This window comes from Populus nigra, chromosome 2, assembly GCF_951802175.1.
Source record: "Populus nigra chromosome 2, ddPopNigr1.1, whole genome shotgun sequence".
NCBI classification, from domain to species: domain Eukaryota; kingdom Viridiplantae; phylum Streptophyta; class Magnoliopsida; order Malpighiales; family Salicaceae; genus Populus; species Populus nigra.
The window spans coordinates 46,475,085-46,494,788 of NC_084853.1; the positions used below are offsets into that span (position 1 = coordinate 46,475,085).

General features: G+C 35.0%; 2 protein-coding genes across 5 annotated transcripts; one reads left to right on the forward strand and one right to left on the reverse strand.

Moving 5' to 3' along the window:
• Positions 1-2,149: 2,149 nt before the first annotated feature.
• On the reverse strand, positions 2,150-8,646 carry LOC133682213 (putative pentatricopeptide repeat-containing protein At1g19290). Of its 4 annotated transcripts, XM_062105495.1 has the most exons (7): positions 5,534-8,646; positions 5,392-5,454; positions 4,890-5,046; positions 4,243-4,474; positions 3,296-3,542; positions 2,416-3,156; positions 2,150-2,242 (listed from the first exon to the last, which is right to left on the reverse strand). In XM_062105495.1, the coding sequence occupies exon 1, from the start codon at positions 8,465-8,467 to the stop codon at positions 5,621-5,623; it is 2,847 nt and encodes a 948-aa protein (XP_061961479.1). In that variant the 5' UTR covers positions 8,468-8,646; the 3' UTR covers positions 2,150-2,242; positions 2,416-3,156; positions 3,296-3,542; positions 4,243-4,474; positions 4,890-5,046; positions 5,392-5,454; positions 5,534-5,620. The 4 variants fall into 4 exon arrangements, with proteins under 4 accessions (XP_061961479.1, XP_061961482.1, XP_061961478.1 ...); XM_062105498.1 differs by lacking the exons at positions 2,150-2,242; positions 2,416-3,156 and having other exon boundaries at positions 3,164-3,542; positions 4,243-4,455; XM_062105494.1 differs by lacking the exons at positions 2,150-2,242; positions 2,416-3,156 and having other exon boundaries at positions 3,164-3,542.
• A 3,273-nt stretch (positions 8,647-11,919) lies between these two features.
• On the forward strand, positions 11,920-18,075 carry LOC133683031 (PHD finger-containing protein 6-like). The gene is made up of 7 exons (XM_062106545.1): positions 11,920-11,946; positions 13,431-13,516; positions 13,835-14,310; positions 14,483-14,606; positions 14,952-15,182; positions 15,268-15,392; positions 16,665-18,075. Exons 1-7 carry the CDS (start codon positions 11,920-11,922, stop codon positions 17,327-17,329), a joined length of 1,734 nt encoding a protein of 577 aa, XP_061962529.1. The 3' UTR covers positions 17,330-18,075.
• The last annotated feature ends 1,629 nt before the right edge of the window (positions 18,076-19,704 follow it).

Consider the following 19,704-nt stretch of genomic DNA (forward strand, 5'->3'; position numbering starts at 1 on the left):
GACTGGATTATATTATGTAAATCCTTCTATTTTTATAGAACCAGATCTAAGTTAGGTGACACAATTAATTGAATTTTGAGTTGACCCACCGGCCTATTCAAGTTTCATAACAGTGTTGTATAGAAGCTATTGCGTTTGTTATGGGCATCTTTTGGATTTTAATTGAAGTAACTGTGGGGTTTAGACTTTTAATTATAGCTCTTACTAATTATTTGATCTATGCTTCACTGTTAATTGAATAGTGTTTTTTCTTTGCAACAAAAAAATTTGATATATATAAGCTTTTTCAATGTGTTTTTTACCAAAAAAAAAAATCTAATTATAGATTGAAAAGCCTCGTATAATTTAATAATTATTTATATCAATAAATACAGAAAAAAATTGATGCATCTATTTAACTCTCCTTGTTGTGGGTGAGATTTTTTTTTTAACACAAGATAATGAATGTATAGGTGTTATTAACGTAATTTTTTAACATAAAGTAAAAGATATAATTGTGAATCAAAAAACTGTCCTCGTTGCGGGTGAGAAGCTTTTTTTTTTTCAACACAAGATAATAAATATGTAGATGTTGTTAATGTATTTTTTAACATAGAGTAAAAAATATAACTGTAAATCAAAAAACCGATGCGTACATGTAATAAAATAAAACGAGGATTGTGTGTTAAAGACATGTAGAATTCCATGTTAATTTTTAACACAACAGAAAAATAAAATAATATTGCGAGTGCATTTCACTGTAACATAATTCTTTTAACCGAGACATGTAAAGGTACTATTTTAAAAAAAAACATAAAATAAATGAATGATAAATTGAGATAGAGTTGCTAATGATAATGAAATTCTAAAATAAAAAGATAATTATACTAGAAAAATAAGAGATAGATAATTATATATTTTCCACCACCATAGTAAAAGATTAGAAAAATTATAAAATTACCATTTCTACCGTAATTTATGTTATATATATGATGAAAAAGGAGGCTTATACATAACATAAATTTCATATGATTCTTAATGGATTTCTCGAGGCTCTTTTGCCATGTCTGTAGGCCCATACTGTAATTCAGGAAGCAACACTAACTAATTAAAAACTCCATCAACCCCATGTAAATCGATTTCTCTGACTCAGTCTTTGCGCCTTCCACCATTTTTCATGATTTTTTTTAAATCAAGGGTTGAAATTGGTTCGTTCAAAGAAGAGAGACGTAAAGCTTCGGACATTAGATCCAAAAAATGGATATTTTTCATATCCATTTTGAGGACCAATCTGAAAAAATTCAAACCAATTACAACATTTACAATACAGCTAGCTTAAAAATTGTCCTCTGCATAAGCAGAAGAAATTTCTCAGTTGTAAGACCAGACATAAGAAATTTCTCATAGCAGTGTCATGTACGTTCTCACTGTTGCACTTCCAAACTCACAATAATTCCACAGCTCCCCGTCACCAAATAATAAGAAAAAAAAGAAAGATTCACAACGCCTTGACTCCGACCAAGAAAAATAATAAAACAATAATAATAATAATAATCGATGTCGGTGTGTTTAGTATCCATGGCATATCCATCGTTAGGGGGACATGCTGTAATTGGTATAGGTTTTTCTTTTTCCTTTTCTTTTGAATGATAACCGGAGCCTATATATATATATATACCACCACAAGTACGGGTTGAACAATCTCTTTCAGGCGTCACGTTCTACAGGGACTCTTTCAGTTTCAGCACTGCTTTAAACGAGATAGTTATAGCTCGCACCCCATCACACCAACGTCATGCTTATGCAATAAATTCTACATTATAAATAATACTTCTTCACAAATAAACAAAGTGAAAAGACGACAGTTTTATACATTTCCAGGGGCTGGAATTAGGCTTTTAGAAATGGGGTGTCAAAATGATTATAATACAATTTTTCTTTTTGGGTGGAAAATGTAAACATTCTCTTCAACAAAATTTCTCGGAAGTTTATGGCTGATATGAAATCTTCTTCATATTTTGAGTGACACAATCCTCCCTGTACATTTCTTGCGTTAATGTGTCACAGGTCGTCATGTTAGCCTAAATTAATCCAAAAAAAGTTGTTTCAATATAAAAAAAAGTGGATTTGACCAACTCCACCTCATTTATAGAAATGATAACTATGATAATTGAAGAAAAAGAGAATTTTATTGATACTGGGAGAATGATTGTCTGGGATTACGAAACTTTGGACAGGCGCCAAAGCTGGTGTCTATATAGTCCTGGACAAATCAACAATGAAATTAAATATTATTTGAAAGAAAATTGTGACAGATGAAAAAATATAACAGAACTTAATGTGTTTTTACATAAACATGACGTTGGAGTGAATGTTAATGTAAGATACCATCATTGTGGGGCATAACTAGAGATAGTAGTGGAAAAGCCACCATACCAGTCCTCAAAAGATGCTCTGCAAATGCTGGCAGTGTTTGCGAAGAAAAAGTGAATGTCTTTTCTCCAATTTTCAAATGAAACACGATTTATCGCAGAAACCTCAATCCATTCCAAAGTGGAACAAGCTTTGTATCTCCTGGCGTTTCAGCTTCAATGAAGGGCCAGAAGAAATCCAAGATTGGTGAGCTTCTTGAACATAGCATCTCAAAAAATGGACAACCAGATAAAAACTTAGCCTAAAAGTTCTCTTGGTCTCTCTTGCATACCAGTCAACTGGAGAAGCTCTTACGGGATGTGGACTGATTACAAAGAAACCGAGCTGTAAGAGTGTAAGGCCAGCTGATGCCTGGCCGAAGTGGAGTCAAGTCTGGCTTGACCCCTTTAACTCTCTTGTTCAACGCAAATCCTGTCCAAGTCTCAATATTCATCTAGTTCATTGCAAATTATTAATTCACCTGTCGTTGGACACTGATGCATAATCCGAGACAAGGTTAATTCATCTGCTTAACAAATCCCATTGGTTCGACCATTTTACCAGGTGGAACTCTTTGACCTGAATTCATTAGTAAGAAGTATGATTCCATGCTGTTTTAGACTCGTCAAACTTCAAACTTCCAGCAGTAAATGTCCACATATATCTCCACCACTTGATGCTGCTGCTTCTTTCGTACTCAAGTAGGAAAAAATATTCACAAGAATTTAATCAGGAAATTCATTAAATGGATCCTGCACCATCATCCTGCCAATGCCAAAAAAGTGCAATTTGTATATTTATACATCTCATGCACAAAAACACGTGCTTATCTACATGTCGTTCATAGAAAATATTAGCTTGGCTTGAACAATTTAGACATAAAATAGACAGTAAACAAACTTACAGAACACAAGTCAAACAATTAGAATTGTATTTATAGTTGAATTGCTTGTAAGAATAGAAACAGACATCCATGACAACCAAGCTAGACATGAGCAGCCCCATTCTGCCTGCTTTTATCTCTTGATGCATGGTTGCATCGTTTCCTCGCATCTATCTTGATGCAGCTTTGCAATCCTAATCTGCCTTTCTGCCGAGGCTGCCAATTTTTGGTTTGGGAGCTATTGATTAGCCTTCTCTTGCAATGGTCCCTGTATAAGGTTTTTTAGATGAGAATCAAATCTTCCCATTAGTGAGAACCAGATCTTCCCAATTTGTATTCCAAAAGAGAGGAAAGGTTAGAAAAAGGAAATCTTCCTAATTAGTGATTAATTTCGACAGCATTAAATCTGATCTCATCATTTATGTTGATAAAAGCATGAAAAGTTACTTAAAAATCACGAGAACCTATTTTGTAGCTACTGTCCATTAAATTGCTAATCTACGGGGACCTCTTGCGGGTGTAGGAAGAGGATGCGTCATATTCCATAGACGGAAGCATTAAAATTTCATAGAAGTAGCGTCTCCTCTTCAATAAGCAAAGTGTGAATCTCATGGAAGAGTTTTTCTGATAGGCCATAGCATATAGACTAAAAATAAATAAATTAAACACCAAAAAGAAACCTTCACTTCCACAACAAAGTTCATCTTACTAATATTCTCTTTGATATGATATTTTACTTGCACAACCTTTGTAGTTTGTAACTACCATCAAATACACGGATGCAATACCTATAATAGATATCTGTAATGCACCCCACTCAGCCTAATTTTAAGTAGCTTGAGAGCAAAAATTTGATGAAAATATCTTTGCTATAATTACATTTCTATCCTTTTCTTTTCATTTTCTTTAAACTTCATGGCAGTTCTCTTTACAAAACCACTTGGTGTTTCCTTGTTGCAAGGACTTACCTCGTTAATTGCACTTTTAGATCCATCAACTTTAAACAAGAAATAAACTTTCATAGTGTCCATCCCAAATGATTCCTGTCCCGGTTACCAGGCATATGACAGTGGAGGACATTTTCAATCTTCAGGCACGATCCAAGTTGCAAATCCCACCATGATGAAAATAGTGGGTACATCATGATACATTGGAGGTGGGTTTCCGGTTTCCAAGAGAACCTATAATAAGAGCCACACCCTAATGATAAAAAAGGAAAAAAATCAAGAAACTTGCTAAAGCAGAAGCCCAGTGACATGAAAACAGAAATAGTTACTTCAAACCATATCCTTCTAATTCAAGTTCACTCCTACCAGGCTACAAGTTTGATTGCTAGAACCAAAAAGATAAGGAATGAATTCTCCTTTGCCATTGTAATCTACATGCATTTATGTGCATCTGCTAGCCAACATGCATGAATAACATGAACACAGAATTTCTATAATGCACTATTCTAATACATACATACATACATACATAGACATCTTGTATGGTTTGATTCAGCAATTTATAGGACAAAAAATATGTGTGAAGCCATTTTCCCACTTAATTCAGTAGTTATTTGTGTCTTCCTCTCAAAGCACACAAAACAATGTCAAGGAATTTTCTCACCGACCTCAACTGAAATGTACAGAAGTTGGACTTCCATCATCATTTAACTGTCATTGCAAAAGAATGCTAGTAGCTACTAGTGAGATATTCACAAGGCGTGACAGAATTTGCCTCCAGCCTGCTGCATAAGACCCTCCCACTGAGCACAATCTTTCCTGCTTCTGCAATAAGCATTGGTCCAACCGTTAATTGACCTGATTGTGATGGATATATAGCCACGTGTAAAATACCATTGTTTATCCTATGAAAGAAGATATTGTTTTATTACAATATGCAAGTTTTAAGAGTAAACATCAGCATCTTAATGCATGTGTTAAAAGCAAACCAAAAAAATCATAAATATAAATGTGGTTGGGGCAATGACACAATTATGGGAAGATAAAAATGGTTTCAAAGACTGATTAACTCAATAAAAGGCCCACCCACAGCTTTCCCTCAATTAATGCCAGCTTTTGGCTAGAAATATGTGGAAGTAAAGCCAGAACGCTCCCCGAGCAATTACTTACCAAGATGGTCAGAGCAGGCAATGTTTGGAACTATAAAGCATTATAAAACAGATGGATTACAACCTGCACCATGAGACCACCATCAGTACCCCGGATTTTTTGCAAACAAGAGACAAACTATTGTATTTGCAACACACATTACCAAAGCCTCCCTTGTAGAAGGTTGAGTTAAATTTGTTCCCATTAAATGAAACAATTTCCTCATAGAAAATCTTAGTTTACTCCTTCATCAACATGCAGCTTCAGAGATGGTATATGAATCTAGCATTTCTTTGGCGTTTGAGAGCTCTGATAACTCTGTTTGTTTATGAGAAGTAATGCCAGCGGAGGGACATGCCATATGCATCATATTGTGAAGCTTGGACATCTTCTTAACATCTCCATGTTGAACACAAATCTCAACTAACTTGGAGAATGTGGCTATAGTTTGGTCCACATTTGATGCTTTCATCTCATTTAAAAGCTTCATAGCTTCTTCCACATCACCTTGCTTACAAAAACCATTAATCAAGGATGAATAAGTAATAATAGAAGGAGAAATCCCTTCTTTTAACATTTTGCCTCTCAAGTCCAAGGCTTCTCTAGGACTGCCACTTTTACAGTAGCCATCTATCAATATATTGTAAGTAACAACATTTGGAATTAATCCCTTCAGGTGAAGTTTATCGAAAAGTCTCCGTGCTCTATCCAGATATCCCGACTTACAAAGGCCATTCAGTAGAGCATTGTATGTAGTTATGTTTGGAACAAGACCCTTTTTCACCATCTCATCACGCAAGTTGAAAGCTTCATTCACATAACCAGCAGCTGAAAAGCCATGGATTAAGGTGCAGTATGTGAAGTTATCAGGAGTAAAGCTTCCGTGTGACAGGCCCAAGAAAAATCTCCTTGCATCATTAACCTTCCCAGACTTGCAAAGCCCTGCCATAGCTATATTGTACACCACATTGTTGGGGAGAGAAAATTTAATAGCACTTTCATTGAGGGTATCGGCAATTTTCCAGCAGTCTAGTTTTCTAATATCAGTATTCTGAAAATCTTCCGAACATCTGTGATCTAAAACAAGATCAAAATCCACCATCTTCTGCAAGAGCATATTTGCTTCATCAATCCTACCAAGCCTGTAGAGGCTACTAACAATTTTGCTGCAAATAATTACATTGGGAGCGAACCCCTTCCCAATCATCTCAAAATATGCACTAAAAGCTTTATCCAGTCTACCTTGATCACACCAACCAGCAATAAGGGCTCCATAAGTAACAACATTAGGGGACAATCCCCTAGTGTACATCTCTGCAAGAAGATCTGTCAATTTACTTATTTTCTTGGAAGTAAAAAGTCCAACAATTAGGGAATTATACATTTCAATGGAAGGAAAAACTTCTTCCTTTTCCATTTTCTCTTTAACTTTAAAAGCTTCTTCCACGTTTCCAACCTTACAATACCCATCACTTAGGGTTCTATATGTTATTCCATCAGGTTTACAGCCCAATTCCTTCATTCTTTTAAAAGTCTCCTTTGCGCCATCCATTTCCCCCATCTTACACAACCCATTGATCATTGTATTGAAAGCGTATATGCTTTTGTTTATACCTCTAGCTAGAATATCATCCCACAGGATTAAAGCCCTCGAAAAATCACCCATCTTGAAAAGTCCGTCTAGTAGAGTACAATAGCCAACCTCATTAGGAGTGACCCCTCTCTGTAGCATCAAATGCCAAAGGCGCAAAGCATCCTTGTAATCACCAACACGACATAAGCCTTTGAGAAGAGTATTATAAGTTACAACAGTTGGTTCAATCCCCTTCTGAAGCATCTGATCGCAAACATTGAAAGCTTTGCTACTGAGACTATCTCTACAATATCCATCCACAAGAGTACAATAACTATAAGAATCTGGCTTTAAATCCCACTTTCTCATACACATCAACAACCTCTCTCCCTCGTGAACTTGACCACTTTTACAATACCCGTTAATCAAAGAATTGCAAACAAATAAATTCATCTTCAATCCTACCTTCAGCATCTCATCCCTAACCCTGATAGCATCACCCATTTTACCAACTTTACAATACCCATCTATCAGCGCACCATAAGCATACTCATCAACAACCACTCCGTCCTCTTTCTCCATCTCTCTAAGCACCTTCTCTGCTTCCTCCACCTTACATTGTTTACAATAACCCTTGATCAACAACGTAAACGTAACCTTATTTCTCATAACCCCCTTTTCACTCATAAACTTCAAAACCCCTTTCGCCCCCTCTATATCTCCCAGACTAACATATCCATCAACCAAACTATTGTAACTAACTGCATTCAATTCAAACCCTAACTTCTCCATTTCCCTAACAAATTCCACCGCTCTCTCCACCTTCCCCGCCTTACAATAAGCGTTAACCATAATTGCACAAGTAAAAACATCAGGCACAATATCCAACCTTCTCATTTGATCATAAACAAGAACTGCACTATAACTTTCGCCCCTTTTAACTAAATTACTCAACAAACTATTACAAGACCGTAAACTCGGTTTACGACCGTACTTCCCCATATTATCAAACACGTGGAGTGCATTCTTTACCATTCCTTTTTCTGCATATACTTTCAAAATCATGTCAAAAACTAACGGCGAAAACTTAAAGTCTTTATAAATCCTAACAAGCTCATCAAGAACAAGAAAAGAAGTGTAATTATTCTTACAAAGAGAAGCCAGTTCATTTAAATACGATCTGGTCTCATCGTACATTCGAGCTCGAGATAGAATGTGAACAAGTTTACAGTAAGATTTAACGCTCGGTGTAAAATTAGGTTGTTTTGCGGCTAATTGGAAGAAATTAAGACAGGCTTCAGGATTTAACTTGAGCTTAACGAGGATGGAGTCTACAAGGTTATCGGAGAAATGGAAGTTGAGGTTTTCGAGGGCGTCAAAACGACGTAGGATTAGGAGACGAGAGATGCGCTCGTGGAGTTCGGGTCGGGAGAGGTTGGATTCGTGGCGGGGTTTCCAGTGGATTGATTTGCGGAGAGAGGAGAGGAAGGGAGAAGGGGAAGGGATTGGAGAGTGCCTGAGCATTGAAATTTAAGGTTATTAGGTTTGGAGATGTATAGAGAGAGAGCATCATAGTGAATGAAACAGCAATTTTTTGGCCATTTAAGAGTTCGAAAGAGGAGACTGCATTTCTCTGAGAGATGGAACTTGGAAGCTGGGAGTTTGAGTCGAGTGACTGTGTTGTCTCGTTGTCCTGGCTGATGGCCGAGGGGCATATTTGCCAGACCCGACTCGAAATTGGGCCATAAAAAGCGTTGTTTAAAAACCGAGCTTGTGGTTCAATCCGGAGCCAAACCAGAGTAGTGTGGGTCAGGAGGGTTTATCCATTTAAAAAAATAATAATCAAGACAGATATTATTTTGATCAAAAAATAAAAATTGATTTTTTTAAAAAATCAATACAGAATTATTTTGATTAAAAAAAACTAAAAAAAAAGTTTAGCTAATTGATAATTAGATTTTGAATAGATCAGTTTGGATAAATGAGTCAACTCAAATTTTTATATTAATTAACCTTGTTTTTTTTGTTTTTTTTAAACTCGAACCCAGTCTTAAGTTTTAAAATAATGGTATAAATTACAGGTTAATTAGATTATCATGTTAATTTACAGATTATCACATTAACTTGTATTGATTGTATAATTAAAATGACTTTTTTATCCTTGATATTGTCATTAAAACTCCAAATGAATTAATTGGATTTTGCTGAAAAAATCAGATCCAACCAAGTTATTTTTTCATAAAAAGTTTCCCGTTCCATCTAATTGGATTCTATTAGTGAAACCATGTAAAGTTATTTTAATTGATATATTTTAAATTATTATTGTTACTAATTTCAACCCTCAATTATGCGGTGACATTCCTTTTATTACACTCAATCAAGCTTAGCAGTACTGGAAAAAACAAGTCATTGAAAATTCATAAAACTTCTTAGAGTTAGTTTCTTAATGATAATTTTATCACGCTAAAATAAAGATTAAAATATTGGCGGGGGAGATAACAATAATTCATGACTAGATTTCTTGAGAAAAAAAGGTCAATATCCAGACGGGAAAGAATTAAAATAATTTATGAATAATAATAGTGGTTATTTTTTAAATTATTTTTTTATTTGAAAATGTATTAAATTATTATTATTATTATTATTATTTAAATTTATTTTTGATATCAACACATCAAAATAATCTAAAATCATAAAAAATATTCATTTTAAAGCAAAAAAAAAAACTTTTTTAAAAATATTTTTTAAATACACAAACAAACACATCCAAAAAACTCTCAACCTGCTATACAATATAAAAAATAAACACATAAGCATCAAAATAATATTTTGCACCTATGCAATATAAAAAACAGATAAGCATTTAGTGTATATTTAAAAGCACGGTAGATGTTATTTTTCAAGGTATTTTTTACTTTAAAATATATTGAAATAATAATATTTTTTTAAAAAAATTATAATATCAGCACATCAAAATAATTCAAAAATACATAACAATAACAATTTAAAACAAAAAAATTTAAAATTTTTTAAAAGCACGATACAGTCGCAACCTCAAATATCTTTTTAGTGTATATTTAGTATTGTTATACAAAATACTTTGCACTTTGAAATATATATAAAAAAATAGAATTTGTTTTTTATATCAGGACAATAAAATCATTGAAAATTATTTACTAAAATATATAATTTGATGATTTTTTAAAACACACCCTCGAACATAATTAGAAACACAGTAACAAATACATTTTTAAAACATACACTCATACATAGTTAGAAACACAGTAATGAACAAGCTCTTACAGTCATCGTGTTCTTTTCACGAGCTAAAATCACAATGCTCAATCATGCTCTTCACGGTAACGAGGGTGTCTATTCGGTCTGCAAATTCTAAGCTTTTATCATGTCGGTGCCTTGTTTTTTCTTTTACTACAGATATATTTTTTATACAATAATAACATCACTCCCGATCTATATAGCTATTTGCCTCTCCCTTCTTCTCCAATGTTGATAAAATTGTTCCTGGCTGGCCAACCCGATAAATTAACCCAATGACCCGTCAACAAGATCCAAGAAAATTTTTAAATTAAATTATACTATAGTTAATCTAGTTAAAATTTGACTTGATGTTTTTAATTTTTTAAAAAAAATTAAAATTAAATCATTTTATTTTTTCTAACAAATCAAACATTATTTTAAATTGATATAATTAAATTCATGTTAACCCATGATTTAAATTTGAAACTGAAACATGAAACAGGCAGGTTTAATAATATTGTCGCGAGCTAAATTGAATCAAGAGGTCACCTACCAGCGCCACTCGAATTAAGGAGAATCCAATAGCTACTGAAAAGGTTTCAAGCCCTTTAAAGATTTCTGGATAACCGGTGATTATAACAAAAAAAAAAGTATTTTATATTGTATTTTGTGTTTTAAATTTTGATTTTTAAAAAATTAAAATAATATATTATTAATTTATTTTACATGTAAAAATCTATCTTACATTAATTTTAACTAAACATATATTTTTTAAAATTATAACTAAGAATATGTTTTTTAAAATTATAACTGCAAAATAATTACAATACTAAATACACGCGTGTAGAAGTGTTTTGAAAGTATATTTTACTTTAAAAATATAAAATTAGTTTTTTAATGTTTTTTTATGATTTTAATATGATAATTTAAAAAATAAATAAATATTTTAATATATTTTCTTTTTAAAATATTCACACCACGATAATATTCACACAATATGCCTTTGTTTTTTCCCTTCTATTATCATCTCTACAACTCTCCCCGAGTCCAGCATAAAAGGTTCATTGATGGCTTTGAGTAGCAAGGATTGAAATAGAGATAATAACTGAACCCCTGCCAAGGCATATGGTTTTTATATTTGTTGACTGGGACCTAAAAAAATTAATTAATTATTTTATTGACTGGTATTAACTGCATTTAATTTAATATTAATTTATCCTAAAAATTATATTTTTAATTTTTTATACTGTTCACTTCTTTTTTTTTAAATAAAAAATAACATGGATTGAATAAAAAGAATCAAATTATAAATAGATCTAAAAAATCAATTAATCTTAAATTAAAAAAAAATATTTAATTTATTTCACAAAACTAAAAATACAAATTTATAATTAACTCCACAACCATCCTTCTTCTATCTTCAGTTAAAGTTATTTTAAAAATACCTTAATATACAATAAAGACAAATATTCTATTGTACTGCTTGGCATATCAACTTCTCTCTCTCACTTTACCGAAGGAAGACAGCGATCAAGTTACAACACGCACTCACACACGCCCTCTCTCCCTCTCTCTCCATTCTTCTCTCGCCTCTCACTGTTGGTTACTGTGATAGTGGTGGTAGTGGCCAGTGGTTCCTTTTATTTCTTTTACTCTCTTTAAACTTCCAAGAAAAAGAAGCCAAAGGGGTCCCAGCACTACCCCAGACCAGCACAACAATGGAGGAAAAGACCCACCTTGACCTGGTAAAAGGATCCTCCATTTTGTCTCTCTTATCGTCGTTTACCCTACCAAAGTCCCACACTTTCATAAAAATCTTACTTTAAGCCAACCCAAGAAAAAAAATATTAATTTACACTTTGTTTCGATTTTCCATATATTTAAAAGAAGAGAGTAAAGTAACAACCTTTTCTTCTTCCCTTTTACCCCTGATGATGATATGATAATGGTAATGGTGGATTCTTGTGGGATTTTTCTTAAGTGTTCATTTCTTGAGTCTCGAGCCATAATCTCTGCAATTTTTATTTTTTTGGCCCCCCCCTTTTTTTTACTATTAGCTTGTAAAAAGTTTCTCAAAGAAAGAAAGAAAAACTCGTGAAAAGCTGTTGACCTGTTGAAATTCATTTTGAAAAGTATATTATCTTGAGCTAAGCTTAAGAGTTGCTTGGAAGGAATGAGAGTTGCTAGTATTTTAGCGTGGCAGCTTCTTTTTTATTTATTTACATTTTTTAAAAACTTCATGTGAGGTGCAATATACAACTTATTACTTCTATTGTTGTTTTCCTTGGAAATTATAATTTCAGATTTTAATACATTTCATTTCTTTGTTTGGTGCAAGGATATATTAACAAGTGAGTTTTGGGGTTTGTACATGATACTCACTTGTTACGATATTCTTTCAAAAAGCCTCAAATGGTGTTGATGTTTTTGAAAAATCCATGGTTTATTTTATATATTTTCTCTACACAATTCATTTGATATATTTGAAGATAGGGCATGGTTTTTTTCTCACTACTAATTTCAATATATTTTTTTTGGAAGAGTAATCGTCACATAAAAATGCGTTGCATATTAATTAATGAGTATTACCTGACAAGTGACAATGTGGAGCTTGCTTGGGCTTTTCTGAGGAGGTGGTGAACCAAGAGGGGGGTTTTTAGGGGAATTCTCGACCAGGGGAAGGGGCCAATGTATAGAACAATCTATAGCGAAGTTTTGTTATATCAAGTTGACAAAGAATCAATTATTTGGGGCAATTTTGTGCCCGAGGCATGGTCTTAACTGGTGTAAATAATCATATTTCTCCTTCAAAGAGGAGTTGTAAATTGATTCCCCCCTTCTCCAAATATCAATCAAGGACAGAGAGAGAAGAGGGGAGGGGGAGGGGGGGGGGGGGGGGGGAGAAGAAGAAAGATTTGGAGCAATCCAATTTGCCGGATCTTTGGTAAAACACGGGATCTCTAACAAGCATTTTGAATATATCTTTAATCTATGGATATCCATGGGGTTCAAATCAATAATTTGTCAAATGGTGTATTTGTATCAATGCATCTTGTCTGCTTTGCGATTTGCTAAGAGCTATTGGCCATACTCGTGAAGCAAACAAGTTAATTAATTATGATGCTCAAAGTTGATAGCATTGTTTGTTACTTGGGCAAAACATTTCATTAATTGCTGCCATTCAATGATATTGGATCACAACTCTCATGTGATATTTTCCACCTTGCAGGTGAAGCTCTGTGACATATGTGGTAATGGTGGTTTCGGGGAACTTATAGCAACCTGCTCTAAATGTGGAATATCTCAAGAACATCTGTAAGATGACCCCCCCCCCCCCCCCCCCGGTGCATGCTCATTTGCTTGTATTATCTGCATATATATGGCTGAATGATTAATGCTCAAAATACACCTAGTTGTTGTGGAACGTTACATTTTATCACCGAGCTGGGCAAACTTTACTTTTGTAAATTGGCTAGGCTACAATTTCAATTGTTTGCCCTTCATTTATTTATTTTGCTTCCAAGCCTCATATAAAATGATCCCTATGCTTTCAGTATACTCAAGTGGTATCTTAAATTTATTATTCTGTTTTACGATGTCATGAGAATTATGCTGACACCTCTTCTTTTCCAGTTATTGCACGAGGGTTTTGTTCAAGGATACCATAGAAGATTGGATATGTGAAACGTGTACATCATGCACAGACATAGCTTCACCAGTTTCGCTAGGATGTGGCAGGAAGGAAGACTCGCAAAATTGCTCTGATGCTTTGCGACATGAATCACATGATGCTCTGATAATTTCTGATGATTTGCGAGGGCCGCATCATTCTAAAAGGCAGCATGCAGTAACAACTGGAAAAGTGAAGTTTCTTACTGCTGAAGAAGTCATCAGGTTATCATCAGGAACCACTAAAAAGGAACCTCCTTCAAGAAGTAACTTCAGATGCACAACTAGTCATTCTTCTGTCACTTCAAAAATCTCTCCTACCAGGGTGCCTCCGAACCCCCCCAGAATTATCCCTTCATGTCCTATAAAGCCCTATGGACATGGCAGAATGCAAACCAGTTCAACAACTAATAATCAACAGTCTCCGAGAACATCAAAAGGTGATAAGTGCTTTCTTTTCATTTACTTTTTGCACAGAACATTTTGTGTAAATGGCTGAAAAGATAACGACCTGGAAAACTTGAGGCAATCAGCGTGTAAGCTCTTCCTTGTACTTCAAACCATACTTGGCAGCAATTTGATTTCTTTTTCTTTCTTCTTTTCTATTTACAGGAAAGAACTCTTGCCCCGTTACTGTAGCTATAAATTCTGATGTTGAAGAGAGAGACCTGCCGAATATTCTGCCTAAGCTTAGGCTGTATCATCCTCATTTCCCTGCTTTACATGTGACTTGGAAGTACGCTGCTCATCTCTATTATGTCTTTCTTAATGTGATGTATATCTTGTTTGGAATCTAATTTTGCCACAATTGACAGACCAATTTCAGTAGCTAAAGGTTTCTGGGACCTGCCTTTTCTTTTAGCAGGGGCCTTCTGTTACTTGGTTTGGCTTTGTAGAGTGGTTTAGTTATAACTGTTTTTGTTTATATAACATTTTACTTGGAGTTTTGGATTTGTAGAATGGTTTCTGAGGTCCCTATTTATATTACTGAAATGCATTTTACAGCATTCTCTAAAGCATTCCACGCTCACTTAGAAACTCATTTTATAATTTCTATTGATTTCTCCTCTCTTTTCTCAAGGGGAGGCTTCAAGTTTGATGTTGCCACACAACAAATGTTTTATGGTGGATTCCAGGCTCAGCTGCCATGCAGAGTACATAGGAAAGCTTACGAGTCTTCACGGAAGATTCCATTAATCCTTCAAGTTAAATTACTTCCACAATGTGATATTTGGGAAGACCTATTCCAAGACAGTTGTCCAGATTTCTGTGATATTGCACTTTATTTTTTCCCTTCTTCTAAGATTGAGAGGTACATAGTTTTTGGAATTTAACTCCGTAGATTTGTTTTGGGACATATTATTAGCACGTACTAAATATTTCCCATTGATTCGCAGATCAAAAGAGAACCATGCTAGCCTATTCCGGCTTATGGAAACAGAAAATGCAGTGATGAGAAGTTACATTGATGGTGTAGAGTTGTTGATATTCACATCTAAACAGCTGCATGTGGAATCGCAGGGTAAGCTTTCTGTCTCTTTTTTCAGTTTTTCTTAGCTATCAGTGAATGAGTATGTTCAAGTTAATCTTCTGATCCCTTATCTTTCTTGTTTGAGATCTTAACTAGAGTATCTTTTCTTTGTGAATATCTAGAACACTTGTATTGAATTATTGCATCAACCATAACTATATTGTTATTTGTCCTTTTTGTGATCGGACTGGAAGCTCACACCACTAAATGAAGTGCTAAAATCAACCTTTTGTAGTGGTACTGTGAGTAGGGGGAAGGGGAAACAGGAGATAAAGGACAAAGCACCAAGTTGAGAAAGGAAATGATTATGTTGTGCTTGTTTAGATTTGTGCATTTACCATCTTGGTTATTTTATCTTTTGACTGGGATCCTTATATTTCTTAGAGCATGATTTGTCATATTTGCTAAATCTAAGCCAGAGATTTGAAGTCAATGGTTAGTTTTTTTCCTTCATTATCTGGTCAGGATATTTTCTTACATAGAATTCAGCATGTGTTAAATTCATTTACTGAAAAAAATCCAAGATTCTCATTTGAAATTAACAGTTTAGATTTAACAAACATGAGAGAAGCCACATGCTTCATCTTTTTGTCTTATCTTTGCATGCCTAGTTTTAAATTTGTTTACTAAAAGGTACTCCAATTCTAGTAATCAAATTATGAACAGAGATATAACCAATGAACTACTTGTACTCTTCATTTCCCTTTACTTTTATGCTCTTAAAAAAATTTACTTGTCAACAACATAGTGACGTGTGTTGATGGACAGACATAAATTGATGAACTAACAGAACACACTATTTTTAACTTTCACATTGGTCACTCGGAGATAAAGAGATATTTGGTCTATAATTGATAGCTTTTAAAATATCTGAAATGGTCTATGTTAAAGCCCAAAACATGCATCCCATAGTCCTCTTTCATTAATGGTTGCAGTGTTGAGGTATCAAGAAAGAGGAAAAGGGAATTAGACTCTAGTGGTTCATACCAGTAAATTCCTTTATGACTATGCTTCAAATCTCTGGCTTAGATTTAGGCATTCAGCAAAACATTCATTTCAAATCTATGGCCTGTTATGAATTGAAAATATAAAAGCAATTGGAGATTGCATGAAAAACATTAGGCTTTATTCAGATTATTGGAAAGCTCTTGGTGGCCATGTTATCGTTCTGAATGTCCAATAGTCTTTGTTGCTGAACATGCGCGAGATTTGCATAATTTTGTTGATGCCTTCATTGTCATGATTTGAATTTGTCTTCCACAGATATTATTGCAAGGTCAGGCATGGGAAACTTCTTATGGGGAGTTTTCCGGCATGCAAAACATGATAAAATTATTTGTAACAAATTGCCTTCATTGGCTACTGCTTTGGGAAGTGAACATGATGACCATGCCAACATGGGTAGAGATGAGGCTGTTGACATGGAAATTGACATGGTAGGTGGAACTGTTATGGGTAGGATTGATGTGGCTGTTTCAAAAGAATCATCCAGTAGGTTCTGTGTGGAGTCTAACAAGGAAACTGTTGATGAAGATGCCTTGAAATCCAATATCTTATATTCTTTCAAGGATTTGGATTCCACTGTCGACCATGCAATTTCTAAACCTGAACGAGCTCACCATTTAGTTGCTAAGAAGATAAGAGGTGATATGGCCTCTCTGGATCCCTTGCAGAGCTGTCTTGGAAAGTTATCTGATGCTATGGATGATGCAGGTGTTCCCCCAGGATTTGTAGAGTCGTTGAAGCTGAAATTCAGCAACATTTTACAGGAGAACGCACTTGAGAGGGTGAATGGAGATGGAGATAGATATCTTAAATCTTACCCTATGGAGGTCAAAACAAAATTGCAAAATTCTGATAATCTTGAACAAGATTTCAGTCCTAAATTGCATACCAAATCACCAAGGCAGGGTGAATTGGTGCCCTAGCTTCCATCCGCAGATGATGGAGTCAGGCTGAACGTGGCTGGGGTTTTGAAGGGACATCCAGGTGTTGCTGGTGCTACTGGAATCATAAGTGATGAATCTGGAAATTGGATTCCAGGCTTCACGCTCAATCTGGGTAAGCGAAGGAGTTTCATGTCATCTGAGTTGTGGGGTATATTTGAGGGCTTAATGTTTGCATGGGAAGAGGGAATTAGGAAAGTGTTGGTGCAGTCTGATTCTCGTATGGCAGTTGAGTCTCTGAAGAGGGCCCCTGATGCATTTGATCCTAATAGAGAACTCATTAACTGCTGCATTAATCTTATCAAGCGCAAATGGGATTGCAAAGTTGAATATATCGACAGAGAAGCGAACTTGGCCGCCAAGGGCGTAGCAGCTAACTTTGAAAACCTTTCATTGGAAGTTACCCTCCACAAATAGCCAGCCTCCCGGTGTATTTTGGGCACAAAGATTCTGTGGGGGAATTGGTTGTCAGTCTTAGTTGTAAAAAGCTCAAGAAAATATCCAGCTATAGGTTGATTTGAAGGGATAAAAGTGAGAACTAATTAACAAATTTTAGTCTGAACGGATAGGTTCCATAGACATAGCTTTAAAAAAATACGGGATATATTTATTTGAATATATCAGCTCCATCCTATTTGGAAACCAACTTTTAAATCCCCTGCGCTGAAATTGCATCTGCAATATCCTTTTCTTATCCAAATTCAGGTGAGGTGAAACAAACACCTTCATCTTTTGCAGTTGATTGGTCAGCCGTGACTAAATGCTTGCTCTTGTTTAGCGTCGACGGCACCGTGCGGTCTTGAATGCAAGAGGTAAAAATAGGGTCAAATGCACACGTAGGAGATGATTGTGATTGTGAATCGCTACAACAGCAGAAGTTCATATCTGTTTCTGCGTTCAAGCCCGTTGCTTGCCTTGTTTAGCTTCGGAGCTGGCAGTGTCAAGGAAGGTGCATGGCCTATCTCTAATATGATTTGCTAATTAGCTGCAAATTAATTGATATGTTGCCATGCTAATTTTTTATTTTCCCCACCAAATGGGAGTTGGAGTCGGCATGCAAATCAAATTTGCTTTTTATTCATTAAAAATAATAAGGCAAAATCATGGCAATTTTGTAACGTGTGGAACAAAAATACATCCTAAATAACTTCACAATCTGGGAAGTATTAAACTGACCAATGACTTAGCCTAAGACTTGGGTCAGAGGTTGGATGGACTCGTAAAATTGCGGTTTCAAGTTTAATTGGATTTTACTTTATTTTAAAATTTAATCCAAATCAAGTTCTAGACCAATTAGTCATTTAACCCAAATTGTATCTAATTATATATGTATATTCAGCTTACAGCCCTATTAAAAAGAAAAAAAAGTCAAACACAAAAAAATAGAGTTTTGCTGATAGTATAATTGATTGTTGATGTTGATTTAGCCCTAGGAGAAATCCAATATTAGAGATGTTATAGTAGTGTAATAATCTAATTACTTGAGTATTTTCAAAGAAAATAAATACGAAATTGAAAAAAAAAATTTCTTGTTCTCGTAACCTAATTTTTGACTCCTCCTATTTTATTAAAAAAAAATATGTGAAATGATAAAAATGAGGAATAAATTAAAATTTGGGCCAAGACAACATAATTTAAAAGTTTGGGGATTTAATTGGACTTATAATTATTTAATTAATGGTATCAGAGACCTAATTAATAAATTTCATAAGTGCAGGGACCAAAGTGAAAAATAGTCATTCCCAAGGACACAAACGGCGCCGTTTTGAAGAGCTGTTCATTATCCCTTTCATTTCGCGCGGAGAAAGCCTATTCAACAGGGAAAACTGCAGCAATTCGATCCGATCATGGACAACATCTTTTGCCCTCGATCCCGCTCGTGGATTGATTAACAGTCCTGTAAATGCAGGACTGTAACAGGGACTGGTTTTGGCAAGCTCTCGGGCTCTATAAAAGGCAGAGCAGAGCAGAGGCAAAGAAAGGAGGAGGAAAAACAAAAAGAAAAAAAAAATACAGAGAGAATCAAACCTCCACATCACCATCGGCTTCATCTTTCTTCAATACCAGCCTCCAGAAACAGAAGCGACAGAACAAGGAAAACGCAAAAACAAGTGGGGGGAGAACGCAGAAAAAAACCTGGGGACGACTGGAGAAGCAAACGAGACAGAAACAGAGAGAAGCATTGGCCAGCCAACGCACGAGCACCAGCCTTGTCTCGGGTTGCACCGCCCCCTGAACATACGGACGACGAACGGGGAAGACGACGAGAAGGGGAACGAGCAGAGAACCTAGAACACGAAGGGAGCACAGGAGGACGAAGACGCAAACAGGGGGAAAAACTGGGGGAAAGCATAAAA

Coding starts and splice junctions, on each gene's coding strand:
- LOC133682213 (XM_062105495.1), bottom strand. CDS start 8,467: ATGCTCAGGCACTCTCCAATCCCTTCCCCTTCTCCCTTCCTCTCCTCT.
- LOC133683031 (XM_062106545.1), top strand. CDS start 11,920: ATGGAGGAAAAGACCCACCTTGACCTG. Junction 14,607..14,951: donor GCTTTACATGTGACTTGGAA/GTACGCTGCTCA, acceptor TCTTTTCTCAAG/GGGAGGCTTCAAGTTTGATG. Junction 15,393..16,664: donor GCTGCATGTGGAATCGCAGG/GTAAGCTTTCTG, acceptor TGTCTTCCACAG/ATATTATTGCAAGGTCAGGC.